The sequence below is a fragment of the Aspergillus versicolor genome (genome assembly GCF_001890125.1).
Source record: "Aspergillus versicolor CBS 583.65 unplaced genomic scaffold ASPVEscaffold_2, whole genome shotgun sequence".
Taxonomy (NCBI): domain Eukaryota; kingdom Fungi; phylum Ascomycota; class Eurotiomycetes; order Eurotiales; family Aspergillaceae; genus Aspergillus; species Aspergillus versicolor.
Genome location: NW_024467525.1, coordinates 959,912 through 980,317, shown reverse-complemented (window position 1 = coordinate 980,317; position 20,406 = coordinate 959,912). Strand labels below are relative to the sequence as shown.

Sequence of the window (20,406 nt, the reverse complement as noted above, 5' to 3'; positions counted from 1 at the left end):
ACTCCATGCACTACCAAGAGTACACAACCACCCTCCAACAAAAACGTCCCATATAAATACATGTGTACTTTTTCATCTCCGCCTCGTCCCAGAAAACGAGGCACTACAAACAGACCCGGCAGCGCCACGAGGCCGCCACGGCCACTAGCGCCACGTGGGCTCGCGGCAAGACACAAAGATCGGTCCTTGTTGGAGGTCTACAATAACTGGACGATTCGATATCCTCCGGTATATGCAACGTGTTGAAATGGGTAATTTGTAGATTCTAAAGTCTAGATGCCGGAGATCCGACGGGTAGTAAGCGGAATTATGAGCTGGCGTTTTTCTGTGCCTGTGCTTGCTCGTACACCCAGTCATTGAGACCAGCACGGTTTCTAAAAGCCAAGCAGTTGTTAGCTACCCAAGAGTCACCATATCCATTGGAGCAGAAAGCCAAACTCACCTCGATATCTCAATGGCGTAAAACTGCATGCGCATTGCTGTACTCCGTTAGATCGAACATTCTCCCCGCAGCGCATCTGTCTGTCAGTCCTTCCAGCCACTTACCGAAAATTGTGTTGTCCTTCTCATACTCGGTCTTCGGGTTCGCGCGCAGCATCGTTCCGAAGTTGAAATCGTGGATCTTCTTCTCGTACTGATTGATCCAGTTGCGCCACTTTTCCTTGCCAGCCTTGCTCTTCATCGAATCCTCGTCGATTGTCGCGGCCGGATCGAAATCCGGGAACTCTTGCTTGAAGTGTTCATAGATCTCATCGTCGAACTTTGTCAGGCGCAGCTGCGAGCCAGGGACCTTCTCAAGGATCGACCAATATGTCATGAGGTGTTCGACGGCTGTTTGGCATTGTTGTGAGTAATGGCCGGAGGGGAGCGGGGATTTAACGAGACGAACCCTTAACGGCGAACTGCTTCTCCATCTTTTTCATTGTCAGCTTTGTCCGGAAGGCCTAGAGGGGTCGATGCGATAAAGGACCTACATCATCCAGGTTCTGCGCCTGCTCTGGATCAAACGGGCCGGCCATTTTGGTGTATTTGAGGGTATCAGATGACTAGTAAATGGTAGACAATAGGATCGTGTATATGAACCGGACGATCTCTAGCAGATTGTGGTTGACACAACTTCGATAGCCCCGCGATGCTCAATTTTTTTGCCGAGAATTTGTGCTGCCGCCCAAACCCCCAACTGTACGTCATTGGTGGTCAGCTTGGCGGTCACCACCATACCTGTGGTTATGGATAGAGTCGCTGCCTACGGAAGACCTGTAAAGGTGAAAATTTATTCCCTTTTGTTCCGGATATATATGGTGCTCTTAGGTTGAGCTAAATACAACCTATGTATGTGGGTAATCGGGTTGCGCGTAAATATATACTCAATATGGCCAGTTTCATCCACTTATATATGCTCTGTTCAGTCGCTATCGGAGTCAGGCAGTTCTTCGAGCCTTCCCTCTTGCAGAGCTTGTGTGACTGGGTTTTCGACCCCCAGAATGCCGTTTGCCTTGGCCCTGTTCGTATTGTTAGTATAAGCAGCATGGAATTGTGTTTCGGCACGTACCTTTCGAAAAGCACGAACAGTCTTTCCGCCTCTCGTTCCTTTTCTTCTTGGGTCATGGGTGGGCCCGTGTCTTCTTTTTCCTTATCCCATCTTTGGCCCGTAATTGGGTTGACCTCCGGATCAAGGCCCTCAGGGTTCGTCGCAAATGCTTCACCTGCAGACTTCGGAATGTCCATGCCTCGCGATGCAAGCAACCCCGCCGCAAAACCATAGCCAATGTTCTTGGTTAGGCTTTCGGCGTTCTTTCCAGAGAGAACAAACATTAGTTCGGAAATCGCAATCTTAAGGTTTCGGTATGGCATTGTTGAGAGTTTGAGCAGTTTCGACGAAAGCGTGTCCGACTGGCCAATTGGCCGGTTTCTATCGTTGTCATCCGGTAGGAGAAGCCACTGCATATATTTGCGTGGACCATCTGGCGCGAGTTCGTGGATTGTAACAAGAGTGTGTAAGAGAGGTATTGCTTTTGTTTCGAGCTCTAGCGGGTCATATGCTGACACTGCTTGATCCAGAATGTTAATCAACTTGTCGACATTGCAGTTCTGGTTGAAAGTAGGAAAAAGCGGGTTGCTCTCATAGGACCGTTCCTTTTTGTTTTCAAGGTCAAGAGTCGAGAGGCAGTTTAAAAGGGTACCAAGAAGGCCATCCAATGGCTTTAGAGGAATGTCAATACGGCTAATGATTTTGAAAATGTAGGGAATTGACGGCGAGAAGGTCGGTGCTAAATCCTCGAAAAGTTTCGATACGTTAAATACCAGCTTCAGAGTATCGATAAATGCTAATTCATCAATTTGTGGTAGTGGCTTTCTGCCCGATTTGGGGAACTGTTTGGAGTGTCGAAGGATTTGCTGCGCGGGGATTAGTATCTTTAGATCCATGATGCGACAACCAACTCACATAGTTGACATTTTCTCCCAGGGAGTGATTATTGATAAGATCGTCGAAGCTCATGTTTGTTTCATATGTCGAGAGGAAAAGTACACGGCTGATAACCATTTCATGCTCGGAAGAATCACACTGACTCGGTTAGTTACAAGTATTGCGCATGGGATGGAGCCTTACTTTCAGCATTTCAGCCAACTTTCCACCTCTACCAGTGTCTACAAATTGCTGGCGCATGTTCTCATCCAGCAAGAGAGCATTTGCGACGCAGCGGAGGGCCGCGTGGCGAACATCCGTTGTCTCTCCGTCAACGCCATATTTTGACAAAATCTCAATCCCCTGTACAGAATTAGAGCGAATCATATCTGCATTTTAACAAGTGCTTGAGATTACCCTTTTTGAATAAATAGGACCCGCGTTGTCGGGACTAGTGCCATGTTGCCTCAGCTGCAGGAGGGTCTGGGTCCTTTCTGGGACGAGTAAGCACAAGTTGTATCCACTGCGCTGTTGTGACTTACGAGCAGAGTTCAATGACTTATCCTTTAGATCCCTTTCAAGGCTGTCTAGAAGCTTCGTAACTTGTTGCAACTTCTCTGAGAACATCAGAGTTAACGCATTGTAACAGCAGGGAAAAAAATCGAGTTACGGTGATTCGCGCCATACCTGGACCTTGAAGAACACGGAAATCCATATTCACTCAACGTTTATTTCGTTTAATTCAATCGCAACTCTGTTATTTGCGTTGTTCAGAAAATTGGTCAAGCAGCAGCGTGTCGATCGCACGGAGACCTGAAGAAGCTCTAGCGGCGGGGAAACAGGGGTTCGATGCAAGAAAGCGTCCGAGGCTATTGACAAAATAAGTCGAAACACGCCTGAAGAGCCAAACGATCTAAAGGAATAAAGAAACAGAAGATGATTTGCGCCCTGGAGCCGATTTCATTGTTCAGTTGATCCTTTGGGTCTTGAGGCCATAGCCATAGAAACAGCAGAACCCCACCGAGCGAACAGTCAGCTTCTCCGCAGGTAGCCTGACGCATAAGGCTGCCACTCTATGATGCCTTGGCACGGAACTCTTTATGCCTTACCGATGTGGCATAAAACGCGCTGCCACTTAACGCGTCCACGGTCCGCAGCGCCGCGTCTTTTCAAGGTGCGCGGCTTGGCGTATTCTCCGGCGTCTGCAGGCGATCTCGACATGGTCCTCATCAAACCTCACCTGTGCAGCGCTCTCAACATTCAGGATAGGAACAGAGTGGCCTGAGTCCGTTTTTGGAGCTTGGCCGTACCGCAATGTTCCTTTACCTCTCTTTCTTCCACTCTGTTTCTTTCCTGTCTTGAACTATGGTAGACGTTCTGGGGCCTTTGTCTGCTCGTCCGCCGACTCCACCAAGGACTGCGTCTCGTATGCTGTCTGAGAAAGATCGGACGGAAGATTCACCTGTGACTGTGCAGACTCCTATCGAATCTCATTTTCTGCAAAATGACTCAACCGGGGCGCCTTCGAGCCGTCAATCCAAGCGCGTGAACTTTTCACCTTGGCCAAACTTCATCAAGGCCCCTTCATTCACTGACGCGAAACCGAGCGAGATCAAGGCCCTCCTACCTTCGAATGACCGAAAGCCGACTAGGTCCATCCTCAAAGCGACCAACTCGCCAGGCCCTGTTAGTCCAGCAGGCCTCATCCCGAACACCCCCGAATCGTTTGCAATGCTTCTAGAGTCCATCACCCAGCAATTAGCTGGGGAGTCAACAAGTTCGAGGATTGATGCGTATATGCAGTTCTTTGGCGCATTGAGGGCGTACGAGAAAGTGCCAACCGAGGATGAAATCATGCGCAAGCTGGGCCTGATCACGCAGTTCATCCAACGCGATATTAGTCGCGACCTCAAAAAGGGTGGGACGTTGGATACCAACGTCGTTATATATGCTTTGAAGCTCTCTGTGGTGTTAGTTTGGCATCCTCAAATCTCTCCACAACTGCCCGAAGACTTCAAGCTTTTCCTCTTGGAGCACTCTGTCAACTGTCTCGAAGATGGCAAACTACCAAAGTCCGTCGCAACTCATTACCTTACCCTTTTGTCAACACAGAAATTCTCGACAAGAATTATCACAACTGCTAGGGCAACTCGAATACTGGAAATGCTACATGGCTTGACCGATCGGGTTAAAGGGAATTCCGTGGTCTCTCAACGTTTGACGATATATGAACGCCTGTTCGAATTATCTAAACCAACATTTATCTCTCACTCTACATTATGGATGGATCATCTTGTATCTGGACTGCTCCATCAGATCAAAAATGTCCGACTAAATGCACTTGAACTCGGCTTCAACGCCTATATGGCGTCTGGCGCGAACTCCACATTGTCCAAAACGCTTCGCGATATATTCGACCGACCCCTTGCAAACAACAGAAAGCTGGTTTCAGAGATAAGCGAACGTATGTCGAGGATGATGGCAAGTCCCGAAACTGGTGAACACGTCCCGCAGATTTGGGGTGTCATAACATTGCTGTTGAGGAACAAGCGGTTCAACATTGATCAATGGCAGCATTTTAAGGAATGGGTTCTTGTTCTTCAGAAATGCTTCAACTGCAGTGACCCTGAAATCAAGTCGAAAGCGATCGGCAACTGGAATCGGTTTGTTCTAGTCGTGAACATCAGCGAATCAACTACTCCATCTCTATTGCGAATGTTAAGCAAACCGATACTGTCCCAGTTTGAACGGAAAAAGCACGACAAGCAAAATCCACAGCCCAGCCAATTGGTGGTTGCGAGTTATTACAACTTGCTCTACTATGCCTTCCGCCCAGATGCGTCTCATCAACAGCTCGATATCGTCTGGGGAGAGTATATCGCCTCACCCTCGTCAAATATATTTGCCTCAGTTCCCAGTCTCAGTGACCGACTCGCCCATGCTTTGTCGAGAATGTTGTGGAGCTCACATCCTATCCAGGCTTGGTCTGATAACCGCGTCAATGAGCCAAAAAGGATTGTTGCCGAAGAACTCCCACCCTTGGATTGCAAGTGGGTTAGGTCAAGAGTTCCTTCCGTGCTAAAGGTGTTTGAAGATATTTTGAAGTCATCTGTTTGGGACCCCGAGCTAGAAAAGTCTAACATTGCCACTGCGTGGGTTAGCCTGTCTCATGCTCTGGCATTTGCGGCAAGCAAGGAGATAACCCCTTCCCAAGAGTCGATGCAAACAGTAGCTCATGTTTTGGGACTTTTGGAAAGGCTATGGCACGCAGGGCCTTCGTCCCTCAATGCGGCTGGGGAGAATACAATGGATACTTTCTTTGAGCGTTTCAGATTTCTGTCAACCACTATGATATCCGCTTTGGGAAGCATCCCATTTACGGAGAAGTTGCTTTTAAAAACAGCAGATTCAACATATCAAGCCTCCAACACACCCACGCACCGCAATTCGAAAGCCAGCAACCAGCCTGATAGTCCCATTCTACACCTACTCCGGCTCATCAGTGATGTATCCCAAATCCTAGCACCAACTCCAGCATATTCTCGCCTCATCAAGGACACCGTTGAAGCGTCATGTCATGGCAAAGCTTCCAGGGGCTCGCGGCTCGATATTTTGAAGCAATGTGCAAATGTATATCCCGATGGCAGTGATGACAGCGAGTTTCTTTTTGGATCTGGAGGTTTCGCGCAGATTGCCTGGACATCAGCTGCCCAACTGTCGGCAGATTGTCTATGCTCCTTTCCTATTGAGTCGGCTCGTGAACGGGACGGATCCATTACCCGGGATTACACCACCGTGTTCATGATTCTTTGCCAGGGATTGAGATTTGCAGATAAGTCCCAGGCCTGGGATCGACTTTTGGATGCACTTATTCGTGTTATGAGAACCGAAAGAGGAGACCTTTCAATCGCGACAATGGTGTTGGAGCCGTTAGCGGGTCAGATGATGGGTCTTGATGTTCGCAGTGCCTGTTCACCCGCATCTTCCTTGATAAACCATTCGTTATCAATTAATTTCGACTATGATAGCGGAGTTAAGAGTGGCAGCTCGAACACAAATTCACCCCCACATCCCCACGCATTAATTGGATTGGCACACCGGGTTCTTTCCGAGTCCTATGAGTTCTCTGATCCCCAGAACTTGGATGGCGTCGCCATCTTCATAGAGTCGATCGTTTCTTTCCTGGGATCAGGCACCTTTACCTTTAGGTCTGTGCTTCTCGATAATCTACAGTCTCCCCTTGGCCTGTATTTGAAGGACACAATGCGCAAATATACTGTCGAAAATGGAGTGGAGAGTAAGATTCTTACTGCTGTAAGTTGATGGAATATGTCGCTAGCATATGTTCTAACTAACCCTTATAGTGTCGCGCAATCTCGACAGCCATCCTGGATATTCTGCAAATTTTGCCTCATGACGCTTGGAATCTCCAGAAATATGAGCATATTATCTGCTCGGGCTTGATGTCCTCGCACACCTCCACCGCAAAGCGCTTTGCAGACTTTTGGAATTCCTCTTTTGGAATTCCACAATCTTTACCATGTCCGCCCCTCGTATCCCAAGCCTTAGGGGACCTCGAAGCCCGTTTTGATAGTCAGCCGGCAGGGGTACTCCATGGACCTACCCTGGCGTCACGAACCAGTCACTTGGAACTCGGACTTCGCCAGCACACCAATACACCTGTCGCGCAAAACTCGAACGTTACATCAGAAGACGCCCCGGCCAAGTCCAAAATCGATTTTATCCTGGATGCACCCACAGTGTCTGCGTATTCTGCACACATGGAATCGTCCTCAATAATCGAAGGCTCTCAATCGGCTGCCTCGACGTTGCAAGAGACGGAATCGAGCATTCACCAAGTTGCTCCTGAGGGGACCGCGGACAACACTACCACTATCGAAGAACCACATCCCCCACCTGTCAAAGAAGATACTACACGACACAGGGAGGTATTTTCGATGATTGATAGCCTCCGCTCTTCCTCTCCTCCCACCACCACGCCCGGGGGGCTTGGATTCATGACACCCCCTCATTTACGCAGCCTACGGAACGAAGAATCTGGGACGGAGACTCCTAAGACCCCTACGATAGCAGCTGTCGCTGCGGAAAATGAAGACGGGTTCCTTGGTTCGTCCCCCACACCTGCCATCAGAGGCCGAACATCGTCGGTGGTGCCCGCAATTCCACCGCCGTTTGCTGAACCCGGCGAGTCAATGGATATCGATCCCCCTTCATCGCCACCTGAGCCCGAACGGCAGAGTACTGATTCGGGACATGATACTCCGCAGCCTTCAACTAAAGGCAAGAACAGAAAGAATAATAAACGGAGAAACAGATCTAGGCGATCCAAGACGCCTAGCAAAGGGAAGTCTCCTAAGAAGGAAATGCCAGATAATGCCCCGACGCACAATGAGCAAGCTGGGCAGAATAAGGACGGCCTTTCTCAGAAAAGCCTGAGAAGTCGCCTTCGTTCTGCAGTGGAATCATCTCCGACAAAGAACGAGAGCACTGAGCCTCAACGAGTGGACCAAACGGAGAAAGCGCAGCAAGCGCCAAAAGAGCCAAAGACGCTTTGCAACGAACCCGGCCACAACTCTGTTGCTGTTCGGGAACCCATACCTGAACTCACCCCAGTTCTACATAATGAGAACCCTGATGTTGCTGTGGAATCTGCTAGCGAAGATACCGATACACAAGCTATGTCCCAGTTAGAACATGACCTAGTGTTCGCTGTGGATTTGGGAAGTGACGCAGCAGACAAAGAAGCCGCGGAACATATGCAAACAGCTGCGGCCACACGCAAACGAAAACGGGAAGGGGAAAATTGGACCATCATGGCTAAAGAAGAGCGCGAGCGCCGCCGTTCGTCAAGGATCTCTTCCACCTCAACACCTACAGCTGAAGTTGAAGACAGCCAAACTATGCGTTCCAAGAAGCCAAAGCTCTCCACGGCTTCTCGTGCAACCCCCCCCTCACCGGCGAACTCAGCCGCGAAGAAACGGAAGCACGATGCTGTTGATTCTGCATCTGTAACTCCGAAGCGCGACCGATCCAAGAAGACTAAAGACACTGCACAAGAAAAGGACATGCAGGAATCTCAGAAACGACGATCCGGCCGCATCAGCGGTGTTCCCGGACCTGACCTTCCACCCGCGGAGGAAGACCCTGGTCCAAAGAAGTCGCCTCGGCCAAGCAGCTCGCGGAAGCCGAACAAGAAGCAAAAGAACCGCAGGTCAGAGAGACGCCAATCCCAACCAGCGGAAGAAGCTTCCAACCAAGAGGCTACTGCGGCAGGGGAAAGTGCCCACGAGAAGGCAGATGAGAATCAGCAGCCTCAACCTCCACCCACGGACAATACATCTGAACAGCCTCTGGAGTCACGCAGCTCCCCTCAAGTTAATGAACCCGAACCACACACTAGTCAAGAAGAGCCACCGAAACAGTCAGATGACGCCGAAATGGCAGAGGTGCTGGAATCAGTCCAACCAGAGGCACAGGTAGAGGCACAGGAAAAGGCTACAACAGACGAACCTCAGCTTGAAACCGAGATGGAGCACCACGCACCCTCTGAGCTGATCCAGACACTACAATCCCCTCCTCTACCAGAGCAGGAACCACAACAAGAGCCTGAACAAGAGCAAACGACAGAGTTGGAGCCAGCACCCCAGCCCAACCAGGACACACAAATATCAACCTCACTCCGCTGTCTTATCGATCAGGTCAAGCTCGCCTCTTTAGATCGAAATGCCGTCAAAGAGATGGACGATCTCCTTTTCGACCTTCGGGTTGAGATGCACGAGGCCCTAAGGCGCCATCGTCACACTACCGCCACCACGTCAATCCAATAAACCATTGATATTTTTATGAGGAAAACATATACACACAAAAAAAACCCCCCCCATTTTGCATAGCGATGGCGTTTTGAAATACACTCAGATAAAGGCATCGAAGAGCGTACGAAGGCTGGTCGACAGGCTGACAGCCGGTGCCCGCTAGACTGGTTTTGCTTTTCCTTTTCATCATCTTGTTGTTGTCTCTTTCCCGAGTGGACTGTCTTGCTGTTATGCTCCCTGTACACGTATACTGTACTCACCGATATACCTAGCCGAGGCATTGCTAGTTAATTAGTAGTACTTCTTCCTTCCTTGAATTAACCGTACCGCCCAAGTGGACATTCACGTAAATTGCCCCGTTTAACTTTGGCCCATGCAGTTCCCTAGCGAGAGCGGCCAAGCCGAGTGGACCAGAGAAATTCCGCAATCCTGGCAAAGAATAACTCAATCACCACCTGCAACGCTTAGGTAGTAGAGTTGGAAGCACGCCCAAGGTCCATCCACCCACCCCATCAAAACTCAGACCCCAGATTGGAACCGGGACTGGAATTGAAATATCGCCACCCCATCCAACAATTTCCCTCATTTCCAACCTTGGGCGAATCTTTCTTTCTTTCTTATTTGAATCTCACATGCATATCCGGCCGAGGCCTTTCCTTACCCCATCCCAACCACACAAATCACCACAATCCCCAGAAGCCTCAAGGTTAAATCCAAGCCACTTCCCACCACGCACAGCGCCAAGAAGGGTCCAGATTCTTCCATCCTTCTTCCATTATTCCAATCCAATTCGCGCGCCACATGTTAATTATGCGTGGGATGAGATGGCCGGCGGCTAGGTCCGACCAGCCAGTCAATCGACCCCAGTCCAGCTAGATCAACACTGGGGTGCGAGGTGCTCGCCTGCGAGGCGTGCTTCCAGAATCCAGGCGACGGCTGAGCCGGGGGACGGAGCACAGTTCCTATTGTGGCATAGTCTGGGGGCGGGAGGGGATGGGAAGGATGTCGTGACTGTCTCGGCGACCTGCGTTGGCGACTAAGACTGGAATCTGAGACGCCGCGATCCTTGGCTTGCAGGGGAAGGGGGGGTGGTTTGACTCGTAGAGGGACAGGTTCCGGTTAGTCTTCGTATTTGTAATAACATGGGATCTGGGGTTGGGTTGGGTGGGTTTCAGAGTTTAGCTCGAAAGATTAAACTAGGATTAGTCTGGGAATTGTCAAGAAGATTGCGGATTGTGGAGGAGCGGTTATTCAAGGGGTTCGCGGGGAAGTCTTGGTCAGGGTCTTGGGGGTTGAAACCTAGCTAAAGGGGGTTGGTGTGGTTATCCATCAATCTGCTCAAGAGTGTCTTGGGGAGATGGAGGACTGGGGGCCATCTGACACGCAGAGAGGAGAATCTCACATCAGCGCTACAAGTACAGAGTGGTTGGGACAGATACACTGAACTAGGAAGGAGAGAGTAGTTGAAATTATGGACAAGTGTAGATTATGCTATGAATGGCATTTAATCATACATAAGTCAAATCAGTCATTAATACTAGCAGCCGCCAGTCTGTGATCTATCCCAGAACATGTCCTAGAACACCCAGGCAAGAGAGGCGAGAGTATAGTTGAGTGGGAAATACGAAGGATATAAGACTACTAGAAGGCGATGCTGAGCATACGCCTCCAGAGGGGCAAAGCGGCATATTTGGCACGCTCAGCGTTGATGTACTCCCAGTCGACCTCGCGACGACCACTGTCGATGTCGATTTGGTGGGTGCGGAGCCACCCCTCGCGCTTCCAGAGATAACCGCAGGCCCAGAAGAAGAGGACAACAGGAAGCGCTAGGTAACTCTTGAAGAAGCCCTTGGCATCATTGTAGGTGCCGTTGGGGCCACCACCAGGGGGTGCAACGGCGACAAAGAACTATGAATGTGGTTAGTTTAATGAGCTACAGTGAGGTTGTAAACGGGAGATTGGAATGTACCTGAGCGACCAAAACAATGAAGACGAGGAAAAGGCCGAGATACGATCCGTAGACACCACCGAAGGCCTTGAAGGGGATCTCGTCGAGGGTGCGGCCGTTGTGAGCCCATGCCCTGCGGAATCGGACGTGTGCCAAACAGATGGAGCCCCAGGTGAAGAGAGCAGCTAGACCGGACAGAGCCTGGAGCCAAGCGAAGACTTCCTCACCCGAGGAACTGACGTTGACGTATCCGAGAACACCAAAGAGGATGAGGGTCGATACAGACACAAGAGGGCGACCTGAGCGATCAATGTAGGCGAAAATTTTAGGAGCATAACCCTGTTGGGCGAGCGCTGTGAGGGTACGCGAGCCACCGTAAACACCAGAGACACCGATAGACAGGACGGAGATGAGGATTATAACGTTCATGAAGTGGTCGTAACCATTGAGTCCACCATATGCGGCAATGAGCACAAAGGGGGATGCTTGGACGTCAATGAGACCGCTGCCGAGGAGACGGTCGTCGTCGGAGCGAACCAAAAGACCGACAAACAATAATCCGACAATGTAGAACCTGGGACACTATTAGATTCCGGAGGGAGGAGGCACAAGCGAGAGAGCAGAACATACAGGGTGATACGCCAAAAGACCTGTTTGATGGCACCGGGAAGAGACTTGGTGGGAGTTTTGGACTCAGCAGCAGCCAGGCCAACAAGTTCCGTTCCACTGAAGGAGAAGGCCGCGGTGACAAACACGGAGCAAAACCCCTTGAAACCATTGCGGAAAGCACCAGGGTTATACCAAGTGCGCGCACCCCAGTACTCACCGTACCGACCGTCCGACGGACCACCGCCGCAGACGAGGATCAGAGCAATGATCATGAAGACGATAATGGCACCGAGCTTCAAGCACGAGGACCAGAATTCTTCTTCCGCATAGCCGAGACCACCAAAGATATTGACGATGATGATCGCGACCATGAAAACGGTAATCCATACGGCGACGCTGACATCAACTTGCCAGTAATCAATTGTGAGACCAGCGACGGTCAATTCCAACGGTACGACAACAGCCCATTGAAAAACGTAGTTCCAGCCCATGGCGAAGCCCCACGAGGGATCAATGAAGCGGGTTGAGTAAGTGTAAAAACCACCAGAGATAGGGTACATGACAGCGAGTTCACCAAGAGCGTAGACTGAGCTGTCAGCGAGATAGGCTAGGTTATAGGGTTGATTGTATCTACACACCGACATTGAAGATCATGACACCGATGATCAGGAAATCGAGGAACAAGGATCCAGGTCCTCCAGTACTGAGCGCACCACCCGATCCGACGAAAAAACCAGCACCTAGGTAGGGTCATTAGCTGGGGACTGTTTTGGGGTTGGTTTGCCCAGATAGGACTGCTGGAGACGCATACCAATGGAGCCCCCAATGGCAATCATGTGCATATGGCGCGTTTTCATCGTACGATTGAGCTCAACATGGGACTCAGGACGGCGCTGGAAGGACTTCCAGGTCAGACCATTCCGAGTCCAAACGTCCTCCTCTTCGTACCTGTGGATTTGGCCATCGTCCACGTAGGCTGGGGGCGGCGCAGAACCAGCTTCGACGTCGAGACCCTCCTTCTTGGTGGTCCCGACATCGTAAGTAGTTTTTGAGGGTTCGTCGGCACCCATTGCAGATGTCCGGACGCAAGAACAAGAGAATTGGGAATTGGGGGGGGGGGGGTTAAGGCAAGGAGGATGAGGGGAGAGAAAAAAAAGACGGGATGGACGGTCCAAGAAAGATGAGCGTGTGATCTTGCTTTAATAGGGATGGCAGGCGGCATCAGAAGATGCAGGGAAGCAGGGAACGCGTTTTTCTTTGTGAATGGCGAATCATGATAAGAGCACCGCAGGCGATGGGGAAGCCGAGAAGCTGAGGTTACAGTTGTCGCATCTCACCATGGATCGGGCAACGGCTGGCCCCTGCGATTGGGTCTCGCAGCTTCACTGGGCTCGACCTGACTCTGGGGTTGGCGCTGTTACAGCTGTGGCGCTGGGAAGCTAAGAACCGGTGCTTGATTCAGAAGTACTCCGTACGACTGGCAACTTAAATTGCAGGTCTTTAATTATTCACTACGCCGTATAGCTACATACATAGTCAGGAGAGCGCGCAGAAAAAAAGGGGGATGAGAGATGAGACAACGGACAGAAAGAGGGACAGAGGAACACAGAAGAGCCACCAACAAGTGATAAAGGTCAAGAGAGAGAGATAGGGGCTGCTATCAGTGAGGGCCGAAGGTGAATGGAAGACCCACAAAATAGAGCACAGAAACCAAACCCGCTGGAGATAGGTAATTACAGGACACACTTAGATTACGCCAAGTCCGATAGGAGCTTTCTCCACCAATTGCATATCCTGCAGGTGCGGTTACCGGCGGGTCTGTATAAGATACGTACGACAGTACCAAAATAGAGTCTTGGGCCTCGTGGAACTAAAGTAGTGGATGTAACATCATGATCTGGGGTTCTCCACCGCGATAAGTGACAGTCAGCCATGACAGCTGATATTGCTGATATTGATGGTGTCGCCGCTGATTCCTGTCGAGCTCTTCTTTCACATCATGATGGCTGTTTTTTAAGCACATACGGGAGGAAGAATCCCAAGGGAATGCGACCAACTCAAATGGTTGCCCAGCCCAGCTCCGTCTTGGACGGCTTGGTGCGGGGTTCCATGCCAGGAGACACGAGACTTGACTCCCCTGCGTATCTCGGACCAACACGACCAACACTCAACGCATCATCACCTCCGTCTTCACCATCACAACTCCCCATCCTACCATACCCTCGATAATACCTAATGCTTAGTTCCATCATTCAATGAATTATCTTGCTCTTTCTAGTCATTTAATGTCTAATTACAGCCCCTAGATACTCGGGTGGTATCTAGATGGCGCAGGACGAGGACAAACCCTCTGGGGCCACCCTGGGCTATCTTGCCCCGATATGCGTAGCAATATTCTTCATCATGGCCTGGTATTGATATTTGCCTCGTCTTGTTTTTCCTGTCCCAAATCTCATTCTGAACAGCTTTCGATACAGGCTTGTTTTCGGCACACGACAGCGCTTCAGAGCTCACAACCACCAAATCGATCACGAGTCCTGGCCGCTGGGCTTCCCCCGCATTATCCTGTCTCCCGCCGATCTGGATGCTCGGTTCCCCATAATAAAATATGGCGCCTGGTCGACGGCCCACCGGGAGGCTAATCCCAAGGAGACCGAGGTTGACCTGAATACGAGCCAAGATCTAACATCGCCTTCGCCTGCCGCCACTGACAAAGAGACAAACCAAAATGACAACTCTGTGGAGAATGACATTCTCTCCAGCCATGGAAACTCTCACAACGAGTGCGCTATCTGCATGGAAGACTTCGACGATGATGATTCCATCCGCGCACTAACTTGTACTCATGTCTTTCATGCTACCTGCCTCGACCCATGGTTCACTAAGCGTCAGGCGCGATGCCCGTTGTGCAAGACCTCATATCCTCCTGACCCTAGTTCTTCGGCTCCCACACGTCCAGCGACCGCCTTGATCAGGAACCATTTCTTTCCGCGTGGGCTGTGATTGTTAGTATGTGACTCACACTTATGCTACAATCTGTCATGAGACCGGTTCGCTTCTAAGTCACTGTTAGGGGCAGCGGTCTTGCTGAATTCAAGATGCACTGCATCCGCCCTTTCAGTGTGATAGCTATAATTGGTCTTGCTGTTGAGCCCCTCGCTCCCTCCCGAGTTTCGCATGCCCTCAATTACACTCCTATCCCTGAACCCACGGATCAGCCGTGCCCGGTCACGGGAGGTCGATGGTCGTGATTGCGAACTACCGAAAGTCATTTCGTCTGATTGACCTGGCTGCGCACGATTCGGATCGCTTCCGCGCTGCGTCGCCGCAAAACTAAAGATCTTTCGCAGAAGCGGCCACAGACAAACGAGATTGGCAACATATAACGAGGTGCTCGCCTCGCGGATATACCAGATCTGGTACGTAGTTGTCAGCGGCGAAGCAAAGTTGAACACTTTGTTGAGTATTGCTGCCACGATTGTGAAGACACCCAAGCTCATTATGCACACCAGCAACACTTTCTTCGTTTTCTTCATCTGGGCCTTTATCAACAAAGGGACCGGAATGGCAAGCATAGCTGCATCGGATGAAATGTTGAACACCGCCTGTGTGATCGAGTAATGTTGGTACGTCGCACATTGCATGTTCTCCACGGGCATTGCCCAGTACTGGGAAAATGGTCGGCAGTAAATTGCATAGTAGGTCACCATGATGACCACAAACCCCACTGCTACATACCACACCACAATCTTCACATATAGGTGTAAAGGGAGGTTCTTTGTCAGCCTCCAGAACAGCGTCAACATGCACGTCTTGACACCCCATGTCGAGAACAGCATGCATTGCTCTAGTCCAATCACAACCTTACTACCAATTATTCGATTTCGGACTTCTTGTGGGTCGCTCAGGACTTGATCGTAGTCTGCGGGGTCCATAAGGTTCGAGGCATAGCGGGATGAGACCTGTATCAGTACGAGAAGACTGGTATAAATGAGCTATCCGCTCGGGAATCGTCAGCTTGTATCATGCAACAATGTCGCGCGGAACTCACGAATGTCGCGCTCATCACATAGTCTTCGACTGTGAGTTGCTGGATTAGCAAACAACCACCCTTGACATAGCATCCACGTACAGTACAAGCGCTTGATTGATTCATTTGCAATTACTCGAGACGCCCTTTTTTTGGTCAGCTACATCCACATAAGACACTGCAATCTGGATAACTTGCATTCTCATGATATACAATACCACGCCAATACTCCAGAAAATGAGCGACTCTGTGAGTAGCTGATGGGGAGTAGGAGAAACATTCCCCATTTTACCAAGACAACTGACACCCAGTGGTAAATTGTTTCAAAGCTGAGGGACCAAAGCATCAAGACATGCCGTCCAGTAGAGGAATGGACTGCCTTTAAACTCCCTGACGTCGATCGGAAACAAGTTGAACATCCACGTCTGGTGTTGATACTCTATATTCACTGTCTCGGGCTAATCCAGCCAAGCAAAGAGCTACTGCATTGCAGAATACAATCTCCGGGGTGATAAAGCTTCGCAACGTCGCAAGGGAGTTGCGCAAGGGGCTTCCCAGCCACAGCACCCTCTAACGGTTGCCTTGAGAACTCCAAGACAAACTCTATCAAGGTAATATATGAAGCTCCAGGTAAAAGCCCAGCTTGCGCGTCAGCGAAATTTAAAGGGAGCAAGATTGAAGGGGAATGAGTCTGAAGGGGCGATGACCACAGCCCTGCATCTCGCATTATATGGCATTCGCAATCACTGGTCGAGGAACAAGCAAAACAAATATAAACGCTCTTCAATTCTTGAGATTATCCCAGCCAGTTAACATCTTTATCCCCCCATCGTGAATGTGCCGGGTATTGGTGTAACGCTCTGCGGCATGCCACTCTTTGAAAGCCAGACTCCGGGGCCAGAGCGAGAAGGTCAACCAGCAGCTTCGGTCTTCATCGTGGCTGCCATCGCCCTTGCTTCAATTCTTCAACCCAAGAATGCGTCAACAGCTCAACACGAGCGCTGTCAAATTAATCCAGGTCGTTTAGAGATCGTCGAATCCCACAACCTTAAATTGAGCTGACGATCGTGTGATGAACGCGTTGTTCATGCAGCCATGTTTCACACGCTCATTCGTCAATATTTTTTGCTTTGCATCCCTGCACAAGCCTGTTTATCCTCTGGTCTCGGAGCCGGCAGTCTGTCTGCGCACCCAAGTGGGAAGGGTCCTACCGAGTATGGAAGTCGACGAATGTTTCAAGGCTATTATTACACCAGCTCGGTTTGACTTTACCTGAGAACATGCCTCAGCAAGCTGGGAGTTAACTCAAAAACTTTAATTACGAATTCTCTCACTCTCCCTCGTCCGGCTCAAAATGGAGTCTCAGTTTTGGGCCTCGCTGCAGTGCGCCTCCAACTGAGGAGAGTGCTGAAGCACTACACAAATCAAGCCTGCGAAGTCTCACCTTTGTATAGTTTCGTTTTCTTCTTGTATGACACTGTGCTCCTTGGGTTTCCCGAGGCCCAACCCATCGGGGCACAGATAAGTCACTCCGATTTGCCATGGTGGTGTCCTACCTTCGTACTCCCGGCCAAGACTGTCGAGTTTCGTGCCGACAGGATCTCGGATCGAGTCTTGCTCTCTCGCCTGAAACGCAAGGGAGTACTCGTGCGCCATATTTTGGCATGCCCGTGGTATGCTCGGGAGCATATTCGGAGTTTCTGCATGCCCAGCTTGTTTCCTTGCTGTCTTGCTTTACGGTTTTTATTTTACCGACTATTTAGTGTAACAGTATCTGGGCTAAATAGCTATTCCATGTTAATATTTAATATGTAATATCATTCTTCACTTTTATACTTTTAGATTTCTTCAACAGGGCAAACTTACTTGGTTTACGTGGAAGCGAATTTCTCATGGTATGAAACCAACATGATTAGTACCCAATTGCGCCCCAGTCCCAGACTGCAGGGTTTTGTCTAACAATTTCTCGGCATACTTGCACCTGGACAATCTGCTATGGCGTTTTAGTTTACAACCTAGCCACTTTAACCTCTTCAACTTCTGGATCAAGCGTGATAGGTCCTTTCGTTCAAATCGTCTTAGATCATTCAATGGCGTATCTACATCATTTTAGTGACATACTGTTATCTAGTTACCCCCAATCTTAATAACTTGACCACCCTCCCAGGACTCCCCAGCCTCCAAAGTCTGCCATCCATTCACAGCACCCGGCTCCACGCAAACCATCTTCTTGTATCCATCATCGGGGCTGAAATCGCCCATTCCCTTTGCCTTTTCAATCCAGGGGTTCCATACGACGGCATCATTCAGCCCTTCGCGCGTAATGCTGAAAAGGTCTTTCTCCTGTCCTGATGAAGTAGACGCGATAACGAGGGGAACTGAGGGGTCGAGGTCCTTGTACACGCGGTCCGTTTCAGAGGTGAACTGGATAAAGGGGGCGGATTCGGTATGAGAGCTCGCGTTTTGCACCTTATCGATGTATGTCTTCCCCTGCAAGTTCTTGACGTGAAGCTGAGAAATATCCTATTCGTTCAAACAACCCGTTAGCCACCACTTACCCCTCTTACTCAGGAGGGGGTAACTCGAAGAAGGGGAATAGAAACCCACCTCAATCCCAAAGTAAGTATGCAGCAACACCTGGAACTCAAAGCTCTGCTCTCCCTGGTTCCGCACCTGCAGCAAAGTCCCCAAGCCCTCTGGCGAAAGTGTAACGCTGTAGACTAGTCCAAACTCATGCGGCCATTTCGATCGGAAGTCGGGTGTGAGCATTGCAGAAGACAGCCCGAAGTCCAGCTTCACGGTGTCGTCGGCGGCGGCGCTGCCGGAAGACTCGGAGGAGGACTTTCCGAGGAATTCCCAAAGGGAAGATCGCGCAAGGCCGTGCTGTGGGAGGGCAGACGTGGCGTGGTTTGGGGGTGGGGGTCCGAATACCTGTTTCGAGAAATAGTCAGTATAAATTTTGTAGAGGTGCGATTGCAGGTTCAATAGCCGTCGTCGGTGTATGGGTTGAAGTTGAAGGAACTGGCACGTACAGGGAATACAACGGGGATTCCACCTCGGATCGGTTTCGATCCGTCTAGTGTAGCAGCTTCACTGAGCCATAGCTGTTCTGTGCCGTTGGATGTTTTCCAGGATGTCACTGTCGCGCCGTGGAGGTTGACGGTAACGGATTCGCCGGAGGGCAAGTTGGCCTGGACGACGTTGTTGGCAAGGGAGATTGTGGGTTGGGGCGGGGTTGCGGTAACACCGATGGCGGCGGGCTTGTTAGAACGGTCCATTCCGGCTGGCAATTATTTGTATATCAAAGAGAATGGAAGAAGGGAATGTCTAAAGGGAAGAGGTGAGATAGGATGATGGAGGAAGAGAGAGGGGCAACCGTGCTCAGCAGCGTCATAAAGTCTGGTGGGGCCGTTTCAGGTCCACAGATCTATACTCTGGTGCAAACAAAGATCACATTGGAACATAAATATTTACAACAGAAACTCCCCCTTTGTCTTCGCAACCTGCTCGTCATAATAAGGCTGGAAAGCCAACCATCCCTTCTCAGGCCCACCAACCTGCGGTGCGGAATATGCCGCTTCTTCCTCGTCGATGAAAATCTTCTTAAAGCCCCCCGCGGCCGCCGCATCAGCCAACAGCTGCGCGTGGCAAGTCTTATCAAGGCTAATAAACCAAAACGCGGCCTCGTCTACACTCTGTCCAACAGTCAAAAGCCCATGATTCTGGAGAATTGCCGCCTTTCCATCTCCCAACGCCGCGGCAATACGCTTCCCTTCCTCACCGTCTAAGATCACACCTCGGAACTCGCGGTAGACAGCATGACTCTTGTAGAAGCGCAGCGAGTCTTGAGTGATCATCTCTAGCTCACGCCCGAAGCATGAAAATGCCTTCCCGGCAACGCTATGTGCATGGCATGCGGCGTTAACGTCCGGTCGGGCCTTGTGGATTTCAGAATGGATGGCGAAGGCGGGGAGGTTAACTGGTTCATCGCCCTCAACGACATTACCATCTTCATCGACAAGTACAAGGTCAGACACCTTTATAAGGGAGAAGTGGGCAGAGAGGGGATTTATCCCTGCGGGTTTGGTCAGCACCTGCGTCTCTCGAAGCGCATAAGGGGGAACGTACAGAAGTGATCAGTCAAGATGGGATCGCGGACGGAGATGTGCCCTGCAACACCCTCGTCGAATCCACGGTCTGCAAATATGCGGAATGCTGCGGCCAGGTGCTGCTTGCGATATAGTCGCTCATCTTCCAGGTTGTCGAAGTTGGGATAGCTGCGGATTTTCAATGTCTTGCCGCTCTTTGTCTTACCGAGAACTTGGACCTGCGGTGGCTTCTCAACCCGATTGTTCACAGTAGAAGCAACAGACTTGGTAGGCGCAGCGACTGGTGGCTGGATATCACTTATGGTTGTTGGGGACATTGTGTATACGATATCAATGATATGGCAACCGGGGTGATGAGTGTACGTTCAATCAAATGAATCGAGATGTTAAGCAGTTATTGTTGAGTGGAGCTATGCCTATATATGTGGTATTCGATCTACTCCAACCCCGCCTTGTAGGGATTTGCTTCA

General features: G+C 50.4%; 8 protein-coding genes across 8 annotated transcripts; 3 read left to right on the top strand and 5 right to left on the bottom strand.

Moving 5' to 3' along the window:
• Nucleotides 1–307: 307 nt before the first annotated feature.
• Nucleotides 308–1,019, bottom strand: ASPVEDRAFT_123109 (polysaccharide biosynthesis domain-containing protein; the record flags this gene model as incomplete). Its single annotated transcript, XM_040806048.1, has 5 exons — nucleotides 308–374; nucleotides 443–479; nucleotides 547–831; nucleotides 890–914; nucleotides 975–1,019. The coding sequence occupies 5 exons, from the start codon at nucleotides 1,017–1,019 to the stop codon at nucleotides 308–310; spliced, it is 459 nt and encodes a 152-aa protein (XP_040663863.1).
• ASPVEDRAFT_37533 (synembryn) lies at nucleotides 975–3,451 on the bottom strand. Its single transcript, XM_040811498.1, has 7 exons — nucleotides 3,095–3,451; nucleotides 2,950–3,024; nucleotides 2,825–2,901; nucleotides 2,612–2,770; nucleotides 2,447–2,566; nucleotides 1,553–2,397; nucleotides 975–1,502 (listed from the first exon to the last, which is right to left on the bottom strand). The coding sequence occupies exons 1-7, from the start codon at nucleotides 3,120–3,122 to the stop codon at nucleotides 1,406–1,408; spliced, it is 1,401 nt and encodes a 466-aa protein (XP_040663862.1). The 5' UTR covers nucleotides 3,123–3,451; the 3' UTR covers nucleotides 975–1,405.
• A 102-nt stretch (nucleotides 3,452–3,553) lies between these two features.
• On the top strand, nucleotides 3,554–9,664 carry ASPVEDRAFT_59590 (putative telomere length regulator protein (Rif1)). The gene is made up of 2 exons (XM_040815488.1): nucleotides 3,554–6,721; nucleotides 6,772–9,664. Exons 1-2 carry the CDS (start codon nucleotides 3,773–3,775, stop codon nucleotides 9,253–9,255), a joined length of 5,433 nt encoding a protein of 1,810 aa, XP_040663861.1. The 5' UTR covers nucleotides 3,554–3,772; the 3' UTR covers nucleotides 9,256–9,664.
• A 1,217-nt stretch (nucleotides 9,665–10,881) lies between these two features.
• On the bottom strand, nucleotides 10,882–12,867 carry ASPVEDRAFT_123762 (uncharacterized protein; the record flags this gene model as incomplete). Its single annotated transcript, XM_040806113.1, has 4 exons — nucleotides 10,882–11,148; nucleotides 11,210–11,762; nucleotides 11,819–12,427; nucleotides 12,593–12,867. 4 exons carry the CDS (start codon nucleotides 12,865–12,867, stop codon nucleotides 10,882–10,884), a joined length of 1,704 nt encoding a protein of 567 aa, XP_040663860.1.
• An 861-nt stretch (nucleotides 12,868–13,728) lies between these two features.
• On the top strand, nucleotides 13,729–14,365 carry ASPVEDRAFT_37528 (uncharacterized protein; the record flags this gene model as incomplete). The annotated part of the gene is made up of 2 exons (XM_040811497.1): nucleotides 13,729–14,208; nucleotides 14,263–14,365. A coding segment is annotated over one exon (298 nt), but the record flags the coding sequence as incomplete, so codon positions are not given.
• ASPVEDRAFT_79762 (putative RING finger protein) lies at nucleotides 14,123–14,800 on the top strand (the record flags this gene model as incomplete). The annotated part of the gene is made up of 2 exons (XM_040816756.1): nucleotides 14,123–14,208; nucleotides 14,263–14,800. 2 exons carry the CDS (start codon nucleotides 14,123–14,125, stop codon nucleotides 14,798–14,800), a joined length of 624 nt encoding a protein of 207 aa, XP_040663858.1.
• A 26-nt stretch (nucleotides 14,801–14,826) lies between these two features.
• ASPVEDRAFT_79761 (uncharacterized protein) lies at nucleotides 14,827–16,114 on the bottom strand (the record flags this gene model as incomplete). Its single annotated transcript, XM_040816755.1, has 4 exons — nucleotides 14,827–15,792; nucleotides 15,849–15,877; nucleotides 15,930–15,973; nucleotides 16,041–16,114. 4 exons carry the CDS (start codon nucleotides 16,112–16,114, stop codon nucleotides 14,827–14,829), a joined length of 1,113 nt encoding a protein of 370 aa, XP_040663857.1.
• A 1,840-nt stretch (nucleotides 16,115–17,954) lies between these two features.
• Nucleotides 17,955–20,253, bottom strand: ASPVEDRAFT_25003 (uncharacterized protein; the record flags this gene model as incomplete). Its single annotated transcript, XM_040809727.1, has 5 exons — nucleotides 17,955–18,350; nucleotides 18,435–18,758; nucleotides 18,860–19,110; nucleotides 19,381–19,902; nucleotides 19,956–20,253. 5 exons carry the CDS (start codon nucleotides 20,251–20,253, stop codon nucleotides 17,955–17,957), a joined length of 1,791 nt encoding a protein of 596 aa, XP_040663856.1.
• Between the last annotated feature and the right edge of the window lie 153 nt (nucleotides 20,254–20,406).